Here is a 15864-nt window from a genome sequence, read left to right as displayed (position 1 = left end):
GAATTTTCGAAAACTGATTTTCAAGCCATCAGGGGCCAACTCGAGCGGCCTGAAGCGGCCAGGCGAATTTTATGCGTGGTTATAGAATCCGGAGTCTCAATTTTAAACCAAACAGTTGCATTATTCACCAAAAAGGTGAACTTTCCATTTTCAAGCCAAAAAGACGAATTTGTTCGAGGACAGTTAAATTTTTAACAAAAAAATTACTTTTTAGCCAAGAAAGATAAATTTTCAACCAACAAAGGTGACTTTTCTACCATAAAAGATAAATTTTTAACAAAAAAGTTGAATTTTTAACCAAACAATCGAGTTCCTAACCAAATAGTTAAATTTTAAGATTCATTTTCAATCAAATGGTCGAGTTTCCAAACAATAGATACTAAAATTCAATCAAGTAATAAAATTTAAATTTTCAATAAAAAAGGTGAATCTTTAAACAAGAAGATTAAAATTCTAATATAAAAGACGAATTTTGATTAAAAAAAGACATGAATTGTCGACCAAATTATTTAATTTAAAAGCGAAAAAGGCGAATTATCTACAGAAAAAGTTGAATTCTCAACAAAAATTTATAAATCCTTACTAAAAAAAAAATTTTCTCTACAAAGTAGTTCGTCACTTAGTCAAAAAATCGACTTTTAGGTCAAAAAATATGAATTCATAACGAAGCATGTACCAGTTGATATGTCAACCAAACAATTACATTTTTTGTCAAAAATTATATACGTTTGCAACCAAGAAGATTACATTTCTACCAAGAAAGACGAATTTTCAATAAAATTATACATTTTGAATGTAAAAATTGAACTTTTATTTAAAAACGATACGATTCGCAAAACTGGGAAAATCCTTTTTTTTAATTCTGTTAAAATTCAGGGGACGTTTTGACACCAAAAGGAACCATTTTCAGGGGAGTCATTTTAGACAAAAAAGTTTTTTGAATCGCCCTATTCAAACAATTTTAATAATAGAACAATTATTTTGTATTTCCATTTGTACGTAAATAAATTATTTTTATCTTGATTTCACAGATGCGATGAGAAGTTTCCTGACCGAAAGTCTCTCGACAGACACAATCGAGATAAGCATGATGAAATCATACACGATGAGGATGAGAATATTGTAAAAAGCGAGGAATGCATGCTTTGTCATGCTAGTTTTAGCAGGAAAAGTAACCTGAACAGACACATGCGAATTGCTCACAATCTTGTATTTTTAAAAACTCATACGATAATGTGTCCTTTGTGTGATACAGGATTTCAAAACGTGTCATCCTTGTATGACCACATACCAGAAGAACACGATGTGCAACTGGAAAGGGAGACTAAAATTTTCGACTCCATTGACGGTACTTATTGTCATATAAAAACTATTTTATTTATTTAAATATTCTTATTTTACTGGCTTAACACGGGAATCTAATTTAAAAACCGGGAATTTACTTCCGATCGCAGTAAATTTTAAGTTTTCATTATTTAAATCATTTTTTTTTCAATTTAGAAAAGGTATTTCTACTTTATATACAATCTTAAGGTACATAAGTGTGTTTATTAGGTTACGGATTAATTTAATTATTTAAAAATTGCACTACTTGGTTAAAAGTCAAACTCACTCATTAGGAAATTTTTTTTTATTGAAGATTCATCATTTTACTTGAAAATTCATCTCTAGTTGAAAATCAATTTTTTTATCTAAAAAATTAACTATTCCAGTATAAAATTGAACTCTTTAGCTGAAAACACATTTTTTTTGTGAAGAATTCGATTTTTAAGGGAAATATCAACTATTCTATTTTTTGGTGAAAATTCTTTTTCTCTCTTTTTTTCAACTTTTATTTTTGTCTGATGAGCCGAAAAGTAAGGTAGTTTGAAAGCCTGATTTTTAATTGTAAATCTTTTTCATGCTTTTTTAGCATGAAAATTTTTTACATACGAAAATATATTGCTGTTCGATCTTTAATAAAAAATGTATCTTTTTTTTTAAATGAAATTTCTACTATTTGTTTGAAAATGTATTTACTCTCTGGAAAATTCGTGTTTTTATAGAAACTTAATCTTTATGGTTTAAAATTTGTTTGGTTGAAAATTAATTTCTTCAACTGTTCCATTTTTAGTTGAAAATTTATTCTTTCGTAGTTCAAAATTAACCAATTTGAATGAAAATTGATCTTTTTTAATAGAAAATTCAACTATATTCTTAAAAATACTCGTATTTTGTTAAAAAATCGATTTTTTAAATAGAAAATGTTATCTTTTTCTTTGAAATTTAATCTTCTTGTCTAAAAATTCTTCTTACCGGTTGAAAATTCAAGTATTCCGGTTAAATATTTATAATTTTAGTTGAAAAATCATGTTTTAGGTTAGTACACTTTTTTGTTACAAATTATTTAAAATATTTAATTCAAAATTATTTTTTAGTGGAAAATTCATCTCTTTGTCCAGAGATTAAATTATTTCATTTAAATACTCATTATCTTAGTTGAAAACTGATCGTTTAGGCTGAAAATAAAAGTACTTTGTTGAAAGTTAAACTCTTTGGAATTTTTGTAAGATTCATAATTTTAATTAAAAATGTATTTCTTGGGTTGAAAAATAAGCCTTTTTATTTCTTGTTATGAAAGGGAATTTTTTCCAATAATATGACTATTATACTAGTTAAATATTCCATAATATTAATTAAAAACTTATTTCTTTGGTTAGACATTCATTTTTGCACTTAAAATTCAATTATTCAATTTTTGATTGAAAATTAATCTTTTTGGTTTAATTTTAACTTAAAATTTAAGTTTCGGTTGGCAATTTATATTTTTCCCGGTAAAAATTATTTTTTATCAGTTTGAACATTCTTTTTTGCCCGTTGAATTTCATTGTTTTTGTTAGAAACTCATGATTTTGGTTTAAAATATAACTATTCCAGGTGAAAATTCATAATTTTGATTGAAAATTCATGAGTTAGTTTAAAATGAATTTTATTAACTAAAAATTTAACTATTCCAATTTCGGCTGAAAGTTGATTTTTTTTTTAGTTCAACATTTAACTTTTTGGTTGAAAATTTTTCTCCTTTAATTGAAAATTTAACTAATTCGTTAAAAAAATCATGTTTTTTCTTAATTGTAGTTTTTATTATAAAATTAATCTTGTTTGGAAATTCACCTCTGTCACCATTTTTTCATTTACTTAAAATTCTTTCAAATTAGCAGATTATTTTTCTTATTGCCAAAGTATGACTTATAATTTTTTTTAACATTAAAAACAACAAATTTGTTTTGAATTTTGTATTTTCTTGTTAAATTTTGTATAAAAAATATTTAAAAAACTGTATAAATTTTATTTAATCTAGACAAGCGCATGTCATAGTATTTCAATCTATATTTCCATGAATACAAAGAACTTTATTTTAAATATCAGTAAAAATGGTGTTTCTACAATAAATAAAACATAACTATTTTTTTCATATTTTCATCGCATTATTTACATTTAAATAATAATTTTGAAAACCAAAACTTACCACAAATGGTTATTTTTTGCTAGTTCTATTGAAAATTATTATTTTTCAAGGCGAATGCGTCTTAAAGAAAAACGGAAAAGTCTGGACTTTACAGGGAATTTATATCAGTTCTTGCTCAAATCATATTGCCAATTTCACGTTTGTTCCAGAATTTTCTCCCAATATAACTATTTGATAAAATTTTCAAAATTTTCGTCATTCGTGAATAGCAATAGAAAAACTTGTTTGGTTCAAGTTACAACTCCTGTCTTAAAAATGCATTTTTATTTTTGGTTGATAATTCATCATTTTAATTGAAACACCTTTTTCCAAGATTTAACTACTTTGTTGAATTTTTGTTGCTGTAAATTATTTTTTTTTTAACTGAAAATTTAACTATTATATTTTTGATTGCAAATTTATCTTTTTCAGTTAAAAATTAAACTATTTGGTTGAAATAATTTCTGGTAGAATATTAATTTTCTTGACGACTAATTCACCTTTTTAGTTAAAAATTAATTTCTTTGATTGAAAATTTATTTATTAGGCTGAACATTTATATCAAATAACTTTTTTTGGCAGCAAATTAATTTTTTCAGTTAAATTGTCATTTTCTGATTAAAAGTTCCACTATAAGGCTGAATCTTCATTTAACATTTCAAAATTCAGTTAAAAATTCTATTTTCTTATTACAAATTATTCTTTTGGTTGAAAATTAATTTTTTGCCTGAAAATCTAACTATTTCACTTTTTCCCCGAAAACTTATTTTTTTTATACATTTAATTCAAAATTGATGAAAGAACGAAAAAGATTCCTTGATTCAAGACAAAACAATTGAACACCGTATTTAGTAACAGAAAAATCATACGATGCACATTTTTCAAAATGTTGCTAACTTAGGAACAGTTAACATTATTGTGCTTAAATTATATTATTTTTATGTGGACGCCATTTTTAAGGAAAATAAAGTTTGTGTTTTGGTTATTCAGTAAAATCAAAAGTATGCCTAACAGAAATTTGGTAAAATAAAAATCTTTCTCTAAAAAATAAGTATGTCACAAAAATATCGAAAACATTGTTGTCATTTAACCAAAGCCATATTCAGCAGTATTCTTACAACAGGCGAAAAATGACAATTTTCCATTTTTCGTTGCATTATTTAAATTAAAATAATTATTTTTGAAAGATAAAACCTAGTTCACGCCTCCAAGGTTAATTTTTGCTTCTTCAATGCAAAGTTGGATCTCGTTTTTTATTTCTTGATCCTGTGATGACAAGTTTCACCTGAAAATCGATACTCTAGATGTTTCCATATTTCTGGAGATATCTCTTAAAGAGGTCATAATTGTTTCAAAATCGTTGTTTTCCTAACATTTGTAGGCGCTCGTTATTTTGAAAATTTCAAAGCTTAAAATTGCTGAAATTTGATAAAAATGCATTATTATTCATATTAAAATTTATATTTATATTGAAATTAATTATTATATATTAAAAGTTTATTAGATAAATAATGTTAGTGTAAAAAAATGGTTTCTATATATTTTTTAAACACTTTTAGTGACATTCGTACAGAGATTTATAAGGAATTATCTGCAAATTACTTGAGACATACGTAAAGTACATGAATTTTCAAGCGAAGTATAGTCGAAATTTCAACAAAAGAATCAATTTTTAATAAAAAATGAAAGAATGCCATTTCCATTTCAAATAATTGATAAGTATCAACTAGTTTATTTTTATACCAAACGTATTTTAAGTTTCAATCCAAAAATATATAAACTTTTATAAACAAAAAATGTAACTATTTGGTTTAGTGTTCATTTAAAAATTCATCCTTTGGTTGCAAATTAATTTCTTTAGCTGAATTTTTTTTAATGAAAATTATTTTTTGTTTACCTGTAAATCTATTTCATTTTTTTCGGAAATTTATCTGTTTGATACTCGTTTAATCTTCTTGGTTGAAAACTCATCTGTTCGGTTGAAAATTTATCTAGTTGAAAATCCATCTATTTCGTCGAAAATTAGTCTTTTTTGTTGTTGTTGTTTGAAATGTTTTTTGTGTATTGTTTTGTTAGCAAAATCGTCTTTTTTGTGTTGAAAATTTAATTACTTTTGTAGAAAATCCATACTTTGGGTTGTATATTAAACTTTTTTTTTATCAAAAATACTTCTTATTTGCTGTGAAACTCAAAATGTTGGCTGACATTTTTTTCTTTATTGACTGAAAAATGATTATTGGTTTAAAAATTAACTCTTGTTGAAAACTCCTCTTTTTGGTTTGAAAATTAGTTCGTTTTTGGTTTAATTCAAGCGCTTCTTATTCAAAATTAAAATACTTTTGGTGTAAAAATCAACTAGTTCATACTTAGTGTATTAATTATTTGTAATGAAAATGCAATTCTTTCATTTTTTATTCAAAATTTACCTTTTTCAGGGGACATTTCGACTACTTGTTTGCAAATTCATGTCTTTTACGTTCTTCTTTATTCATAATGTGTCCCCTAAGGGTTTACATGACTTTCATTCCTTACAATCTTTATGCTTATATCTATATTTTTTTTACAATCTTATCCTTTCTATATATACAATTATTTACAACTATTTACATAAAGTCTTATATATAGTTCCTTATCTCTATTTCCTGTGATAGCGCAATTTAGGACTTATTAGCAAACGAGTGAGCGAGCGAAAGCGAGAGTGCAGGCGAGAGAGAGAGAGAGAGAGAGAGCATGAGAACGCAAACGCATCTTAGTCTACTTAACTCTTACATTACCATTACTTACAATCTTTACGCTCCTAATCTAAGCTACTTCCGTTTTCTTTTTCTTTCACTTTTTTATACCTCCATTTACCTTTTTTCACGTGCATTCTTTCATTCTCTCTCATTCGCTTCTCTTGCACGCTCCAACTCCTTCATCCATTCTTCTCCTAACCCATCCTCCCCTAGAATCTTAACCATATTCTCTTGCCAGCTTTTTTTATCTTTCATTCAGAGCTCCCAGATCGAGCCTGAAATGTACCCCCACCATACCTACCGTTTGGGAGCCGCGAAACAGAAGGTGCATGATTACCACTGTGAGTTCGTGTGTAAGCCGAAAATGCACGATTCGACTTCGCGGTTTCTGCGGTAAGATGATTGCTGATCTGAAAGCTTCGGAAGACTTCGGTGGTCTTCTATTTATATCTCGATCCCCATTTGAAAGAAATGGGATTAATTGGCGAATTTAATGTTTCGCGTCATTCTTCATTTCATGCATAAATCGATTTTGAGGTTATGTTTTTCAGGTGTATATTAAGTATGAATATTATTACTATTATGTAAATTATGAATGATAATATCATAATTATAAAATATAACATTAATTTTAATTAATAGTTGACTGACTTTTTAATAAAAATAGTTAAACTTTCAACTAAAACAATGATTTTTGCCTTTAAATTGTTGAAATTAATTGAAACTTTCTTGGAATGTTTAAATATATCCTAAAAAAGTTGAAATCCTTTAAAATCTGTTGAAATTTTCCAAGGCTCTTGAAAATTCATTGCATATTTAAAAATACCTTAAAATATATCAAATCCTTCAAAATCTCATATTATATTACTGTAATCAATTGAAAATTCCTTGGCATCTTTTAAAACTTCCTCAAATATTTAAAATCCTTACAGATCTTTTGAAATCTCTTAAAAATTTTTAAAACTTCATGCTTTAGAAACTTTGGGCTTTACAAAATTCTGATTATAAAATGTCAGAAATGTAAAATTTCTGTTATCAGGAATTTAACATTTCTGCGGCGGTGTGGAAAAGAGGAATATATAAATATACATTATTGTATATAATTATAAATTTATATACTTTTTTTAACATACTTTTAAATTTCAAACGCTTTCAATTTATTTACGATTTCTAATTTTTTATAAACAAACTTCCAAGTGTAAAATTCCAAATTTGCAGACTTGCATCCCATCGAATTGAAAATTATTCTCATTTAATAGTTGAACTATTTTGAACATTCAATTTTGAATGCATTAATCAGCTTTGAATTTTATTGATACCATTTTCATCACTCTAATCTACAAACATTTCAATATTTGGCGTTTTAAAATCTTTCTGTTTTCTAAATTTCAATCTCAAGTTTTAAAATGTTCCAAGGCATTTTCAATTGATTACGGTGATTTAATATGAGATTTTGAAAGATTTAATATATTTTTCATTAGTTTATTATTTTTAAATAGTTAAATTTTTAAACAAAAAGTTACATTTTCATCCAAAAAGCTGAATTGTATACTAAGAAAGGCATTTTCAATAAAATACATGAACTTTGAACAAAATAAATTTATTTTCCACCAAATCTAATTTTCTATAAAAAAATTAATGTTTAATCATAGGTAAATTTTCGACAAAAAAGATTAATTTTCTTGTAGTTAAACGAAATTCATTTTCAAACAAAAAATACTTCTACGAAATAGTTAAATTTTCAGAAAACTAATTTTTTTAACTGAATTGATAAATCATCAACCAATAGCAAACTAATTTTTGAAGAAAGCAGTTCTACTTTCAAAATTATTTGCAATTGCTTTGAATTATTGAAATTATTTGAAAATTCCTTGGAATGTTTTTAAACATCCTAAAATATTGGAAATCCTTTAAAATCTTTTGAAATCCCTCGACATCTTTTAAATATTTCTAAGGTGCTTTGGAGTTTTTTAAACAACCCTGCTATAATTTTTTAAATTCTTTGAAATTCCTGTAAATTATAAAATTGAATTGAAAATTCATTGAAATCTTTTTAAACATCCTGAAATATTTAAAATCCTTTAAAATCTTTTGAAATATCTTGAAAATTCCTTGAAACTGTAAAAATATATATACATAATTATATAATTATATACAAAAATCGTTTTAGAAATAGTTAAACTTTAACTCGAGTAATTGCTATTAAAACTTTCATTTAATTGTTTAACTAATCTACAAATAGTTAAATTTTTAATGTTAGAAAATTTTTCTGTTTTCTAAATTTCAGTCTGAAATAATTTTGTTTCGAGATTGTCCAGTTGAAAAGCATACATTTAAATTTTGAACGCATTCAATTTATTTACGATTATTATTTTTTCATAAATAAACTTCCAAGTTTACAATTCTAAATTTGAAGACTTGAATCCTATCAAGTTGAAAATTATTCTTATTGAATAGTTGAAAATTTAAAAAAATTAAATTTTGAAAGTTTTGAATTTTTATTGATTCCATTTCTAAGACTCTAATCTACAAACATTTCAATATTTAAAGTTTTAAAACTTTTCTCTTTTTAAAATTTCAATCTGAAGATTTAGATTAGATTTATCTGAAGATGTTTTAACAGATTTTTAACGATTTTAAATATTTGTGGATGTTTTAAAAGATTTCAAGGAATTTTCATCCTATTTTTCTAATTGTAAGGAATTTCAAAGAATTTTAAAGAAGTAGCTTTAAAATCTTTCAAAAAAAGGGCAAGGTATCTCAAAATATTTTGAAGGTTTTGTAATACTTGAGAGTATTTTAAATGTTCCAAGGAATTTTCAATTGAATGAGGTGATCTAATATGAGATTTAATATATTTTAGGATATTTTAATAGATGGCAAGGAATTGTCAATTAATTTAAATAATTTAGCACGAGATTTTAAAGTATTAAAAATATTTTAGGGTATTTTTAAAATTGCAAGGAATTTTCAAGAGCTTTGCAAAATTTAAAGAGATTTTAAGGGATTTGAAATATTTTAGGAAGTTTTAAAGAATTTCAAGGAATTTTCAATTAATTTCAATAATTTAAAGCAATTTCAAAGAATTTTAACTATTTTTTTTTCAATTTTTCTGGTTGAAAGTGGAACTGCTTTGTTAAAAATGAAGTTTTTTTTTGGTTGATGATTTATCAATTTAGTTGAAAAAAATTCTTTTCTGAAAATTTAACTGTTTTGTAGGATTTTTGTTTTTGTTTAAAAATTAATTTCTTTTAATTACAAGAAAATTAATCTTTTTTGTCGAAAATTTAACTATGATTAAACATTAATTTTTTTATAGAAAAATAGACTTGGTGGAAAATAAATTTCTTTTCTGCAAAGTTCATGTATTTTATTAAAAATGCCTTTTTAGTATACAATTCAGCTTTTTGGACGAAAATTTACCTTTTTGTTTAAAAATTTTAATAATTTGTTTAAAACAATTTCAACAAATTTTTTTTTGTGCAGAAAACTAATTGTTTTAGTTGAAATTTTAACTATTTCTATTAAAAGTCATTTAACCATTAATTAAAGTTAATGTTATATTGTATAATTATGATATTATCATTCATAATTTATGTAATAGTAATAATATTCATACTTAATATACACCTGAAAAACATAACCTCAAAATAGACTTATGCATGAGATGAAGAATCACGCTAAACATTAAATTCGCCAATTTCTTCCATTTCTTTCAAATGGGAATCGAGATATAAATAGAAGACCACCGAAGTCTTCCGAAGCTTTCAGATCAGCAATCATCGTACCGCAGAAACCGCGAAGTCGAATCGTGCATTTTCGGCTTACACACGATCTCACAGTGGTAATCATGCACCTTCTGTTTTGCGGCTCCCAAACGGTAGGTATGACGGGGGTCAATTTCAGGCTCGATCTGGCAGCTCTGCTTTCATTCCTCTCCTACATCCTTCCCATACATGCTCCCATTTTTCCTCCTCCCGTTCACATGTTCTACAATTTCTGTTCTCTTCTTTTTCCGAGTACATTCCCTCCCGTACCTCGTTTCCCAATCTAAATTTTGCTATTCTAATCCACCTTTTCTCTCCCCATCCCTTTTCTAGATACTTTGGGACTCCTTCCTTTTTTATCATCTTATACGATTTATTGTATTTTGATTCCTCAATCATCCCCCATTTTTCTATTAATTTTCTTTCCCTCTCCCTTTTTTCCAGTTCTTCATAGTTTACTCCAGTCCCGTCTTCTATTTCTCTATCATTAAAGAATCTCCTCCTTTCTTCTGCCCATCTCGTTAATTCCATCGCCCTCCCTCTCCTCTCTTCTACCGCCATCAAACACTTTCTCGCCAACTCCTCTCCCTTTCTCTCCCTCAGCTTCATCTCAAATTTACATGCCCTCTTTCCCGCTCAAATACTTAACTCATCCCTTTGCGCTTCTTCTCTCCCCATATATCCTGGCGTCCTCCAGTCTACCCCTAGTGTCCACCTTATAAACCTTTCTCGTGAACTCTCAATATCTTTCCTTTCTTTCCATTCGTTTGCAAGATATATCCCAAATATTTATACTCTTTGACTTCATCTAACTTTATTCATTTCCATCTCCCTGCCCATTCTTTATTCCTTCCCCCTCCTTTTCTAAACCTCATTATCTTTGTCTTTTCTACATTTACATTTAGTTTTTTCCCATCTAAGTATTTCTCTAATCCTGTAATTAATCCCGCCATACCTTCTTCATCCTCTGCCATCAACACTATGTCGTCTGCGTATGCTAGTATATATATCTTTTCCTTTCCTATCCTAACTCCTCCCCAACCCTTTCTCCTCATCTCTTCTTCCAAGTCTGATATTAATAAATTAAATAAAAGTGGGCTCAGAGGACATCCTTGTCTCACACCTCTCACCAACCAGAAACTATCTCCTACTTGCTCTCCTACCCTTACCCTGCTTTTTGTCTCTCTAAACATTTCTCATACTCTCTTTATTAGTTCCCCTCTTCTACCCTTTTTACCATAACTTTTTCTATTTCGCCTCGGTCTAATGAGTCAAACTTTGCCTTTAAGTCTACGAACATTTCTATCATTGCTCCTTTTTCTCTTTTAATTCTCTTATTTACTAGATAGTTCAGAACATATATGTTGTTCATTACCCCCATTCCTTTTCTAAACCCTGTCTGATTCGGTGATTCGATCTTTTTTTCTTCAACTCCTATCTTAAATCTCTCCCACAAAATAGTTACATATACTTTATACAGTGTTGGCATCAACGTCACCCCTCTATAATTCTTGACCTCCTCTCCTTTGCCTTTCATTACTATTGGTATAACTACTCCTCCTTTCCATAAGTCTGGCCACCCCTCTCCTCTCCATACTCTGGTACGCATTATCCATACCCATTCCTCTAGTTCCTCCCCGGCATATTTCCATACTTCATTTGGAATCTCATCTATACCAGGTGCCTTTCCATCCTTCATTATTCCTAAAACCTTAACTATTTCTTACCGTGATATGTCCTCTTCCTCATCTCTTTCTCTACCATATTTTCCTCTCTTTATAACTTTTCTCTCTGCTCATCCTAGCAAATCCAAAAAATATTTCTTCCATTCTACCATTTCAATATCTTGGTTTACTCTTGTTCTTCTTTTTCTTTCTATATTTACTACCTTCCATACCTCTTCTTCCGTCCTAGCCTTCTCCGCTTCTTCCTCAAACCTTTCATTCTCTTCCTCTTTCTTTTGATAAGACAACTCAGCATACTGTTTCTTTGTTTTCCTATATCCCATTACTTTTTTCTTTTCTCCACTTTCTTAATTCCTTTCTGACCTTTTTTTTCTCTTCACAGTCCTCATTCCAACCACTTCTGCCCCCTCCCTTTACTTACTTCATTTTTGTTTGTGCACTCTAATCCTATTTTTATTTCTCCTATCATTTTTTTCATCTCCTCGTCCACATTTCCCTTTCCCATTTTGATATTTCTGACATTTTCTCTAAACTATTCTTTTCCTTCCCTTGACCAATTCGTTCCCCTTTCACCTCCTGATCGTGTATATTCTCCTTTCTCATCTCCTTCTATATTTCCGTTTAAGATATACCATCCCAACTCCTCCAAGCTCTTCAACAAATTTTTTCCTTCCCCATTTAGTACCTTATCTTTGGATTTTCTTCCTCTCTCTTCTCCCCATTCCCTTCCTCCTCTGTCTCCTGTTCTCGCATTGAAATCCCCACCTATTATCATCCTAATCTCTTCCTTATTTTCTTCAATCATTTCTTTTATCTCCTCTGTTTTCTCCTGCATATCACTCATTTCACATAAACCCCCACTGCCTTCCACTTCTCTCCTCCCATCATTACCTCTTCTACTATTAATCCTTTTTTTGTTCTTTCCTGTCTTTCTTATCTTCCCCTATTATACATTCATTCCTTACTCCCATCACCATTCCTCCCATTGGAGTGGCTGTCACTAAAAAGTGTTATAAAATCATGGAAATTCTGATTTTGTAGTAAGCCTGATATTGAAAATTTAATTTCTCGGTAACGAAAAATTTAGATTTTGGTTATATTTAATTAATTTCATTTTCTTAAAAAAAAAGTAACTAAATTGATATAACTTGTTAATTGTACCGTTTAACTAGTAAGTTTGAAATCAATGAAATTTGTTGTAAAGAAAATTGAATTGGGAAAATATGTATTTTAAAGTTTTAATCGCTTTTGAATAACGAACGACAACTTTATCATTTCCAAAAATATGGAAACATCTAAAGTTTCGATGTTAAAGTGAAATTTTTTATATTAGAAGATAAAAAAAATATAAAAGTAGATCCAATTACACCCTTGAGAAGCATAAATTAACCTGGGGGGGGGGGAGTTTTAGTTTGCAAAAATAATTATTTCAATTTAAATGCATAATGCAATAAAAAGATGGAAAAATTGTAATTTTTCGCTTGTTGTAAAAATATAACTTTTGATTGATATTTGACAATAAAGTTATGTTTGCTTATAGCAGGTACGAATTTGAATTCTGCTCAATTTGACTTTGGTTCAATAATAAAATTTTCGACCAATAAATCTTAAATTTTTGTCACTTTTATTATGCATACAAATGTGACCCTCTTTGTCACTGCGCTTGAACTGAAAACTAATTCTTAATTATGTGTGTGAATTAGACAACATTATTCATGTATAATTTGAGATAGAAATAGAAAAAAAATAATTTCTAAAGATCTACAAAAAATAATAAATTATTGATTGTATTCTTGTGTAAGTGTTCACATAAGCATAATAATGTTAATTGGTCTTAAGTTTTTTTTTTAAATGAGTTGGCTTAAAATAAGAAAATTGATGTGTTTTGTTAAATATTTGTTATTTTTGGTAGAAAATTAATATTCTTGGTTAAAAAATTTATATTTTTGCTTGAAAATTCAACGTTTTGTTTATAATTTTTTCTTTATTCACTGAAAAATCTTTACTAGTTAAAAAGTTGTATTTTCTGGTAGAAATCAAAACCACAGTGAACTTCCAGCTATTTTAAAGTTCCCCTATTTGAAATTCCCTATAAACACTTATTTGAAATTGCGCAATTTCGTCACCTCCTAACACGGGGTCCCTGTACGGTCACATACGCGTCAACGGCTGACCAATTATGAAAAGAGGCCCCAAGAGCGGTGAGCCCTTGTTGGTTTAAATTGAGTATTTTAGCGTGACGTCATGGAAATAAATACGAGTTTGTGGAGAAAATATTCTAAACGTAAAAGTAAGTCATAAATGTACGAATAGTTTTATTTGTCAAGTGTAAAATCTATTTTGTCGGTCATGTTACATTCTTTTGTCGATTGTCGAACTTTCAGTGTCATGAAATAAAATAAAATAAACAAAATGTCAGGTTAGTGTATCAGATCGGGAACTCTAACTTCAAAATTTCGGAAACTTGATTGTATTTCCTAAAATTTAAAGTTCTTCAACCGATAAAAGGATTAAACCCAATTGCGCAAATGCATTCTACACTGGAAAAATATGACTATTCATACCTTTATAACTTAATTTTACGTTTAGAATACTTTCTCCAAATAAGGCGTATGCACTTCTATATCAAGAACTATGCTAACTTTCCAGACATTTCAACCTATCCTAACATGACCGCTATGTCATACTACAAAACTCCCTAATCCGCGAAATATTTGATTCGTTTTTTGATTCTATTATATTGATTTTTAGTTTGAAAATTGTACTATTTCGAGGAAATATTATATTTGTCACGTCGTACGTCAACAAAAACACTGATATGCATGCAGACTAACGGAGCGACTTTTTATAATACACATGAACCGAAAAGCGCGGATCTATTTGAAATTACGAAGTATAAACTTGTAATATTACATTAATAATAAATTATTTTTAAAAATTAGCTATTTCTTAGATTCAGTTTAATTAATTTTTCAAATGTGAAAATTTGTTTTAAATATTCATCTGTATTATTATTATTATTATTATTATTATTATTATTATTATTATTATTATTATTATTATTATTATTGATAGTGTTTATTGATTTCAAATCGGCCCGCGTTTTTTTTAAAAACGCACTTGAAACAGTTGCTTAGAGGGCCCTCATCGATATAAGAACGGGACAGCCAATGAACGTTGTCTGACAAAAATAACCTGAAGGTCGCGCCAGGGGTGGGGGCCACTCCAGGCTTTAAATAACGGAACGTGTACGTTTCCAGGCCATTACTAATTCTGACGTTTCGGCTAACACTTCGTGTCCTTTCAAAGTAGCCTCAATGAATATAATAATAAATAATATCAAAAAAATGTAAAATTAATTAAATTAATCATTTGTAAAAAAAAGTATAAGAAATACTTGAATTAAACATTTTGAAGGAAACAACAACATTTTTATCTTTTTGGTTTGAAATTTATTTATTTTGTTTCAAAATGCAACTATTTGGTTGAAAATTTTTCTTTATTGGTTGAAAATTTAACTTTTTCGTTGAAAATTCATGTATTTTGTTTAAAAATTCATCTTTTCGGTTAAAAACTTAAGTATTTCAGATAAGTATTAATAATTGCCGTTAAAAATGCATTTATTTTGTTGGGAAACTCTATTTTTTGTGAAAAAATAATCTGTTTGGTTAAAAATTTAAGTGTCCCAGTTAAATATTAATAATTTAGTTAAATATTCGTCAATTTTCTTTAGAAAGTAAATTTTGAAATGAAAATTCAACTATTCCCGTTTTGCTTGAAAATTCGTCTTTTTTAATTGAAAGTTCAACTATTTGTAGAAATCTTTTTGTTTGAAAATTATTTATCTTTTTCGTTAAAAACTGAAGTATTCCAGTTGAATATTAAAAGTTTTAGTTGAAAATTCATATATTTTATTGAAAAATCCTTTTTTATTTAGAAAAGTAACCTTTTTGTTTCAAAATTAATCTTTTTAGTTTTAAAGGCAAGTATTCCAGTTAAATATTAATAATTTAAGTTAAAGATTCAATCAATTACGTTAAAAAGAAATTTTTCAAATGAAAATTCGACCGTTCTATTTTTGGTTGAAAATTATTATTATTATTATTACACCATTAAGCCATTTCCCTTTCGGGGTAGGCGTGGCTCACTCGGCAGGGGAAAGGAGTAGTGTGTGGATGGGATAGAGATTT

At 27.8% G+C, this 15864-nt stretch overlaps 1 protein-coding gene across 1 annotated transcript in view; it reads left to right on the top strand.

Annotated features, from left to right (window-relative positions):
- The window catches only part of LOC117183133, an 18467-nt gene that overhangs the window by 1091 nt on the left and 1512 nt on the right, over nt 1-15864 (top strand). The window contains exon 2 of the mRNA XM_033376334.1: nt 1032-1348. Within this exon, the coding sequence (XP_033232225.1) occupies nt 1032-1348 (317 nt within the window). The remainder of the gene's footprint in view (nt 1-1031; nt 1349-15864) is intronic.

The sequence above is a fragment of the Belonocnema kinseyi genome, chromosome 1 (genome assembly GCF_010883055.1).
Source record: "Belonocnema kinseyi isolate 2016_QV_RU_SX_M_011 chromosome 1, B_treatae_v1, whole genome shotgun sequence".
Classification (NCBI taxonomy): domain Eukaryota; kingdom Metazoa; phylum Arthropoda; class Insecta; order Hymenoptera; family Cynipidae; genus Belonocnema; species Belonocnema kinseyi.
Note: the sequence above shows the minus strand (reverse complement) of the source record. Positions and strands in the feature narration are given on the sequence as shown.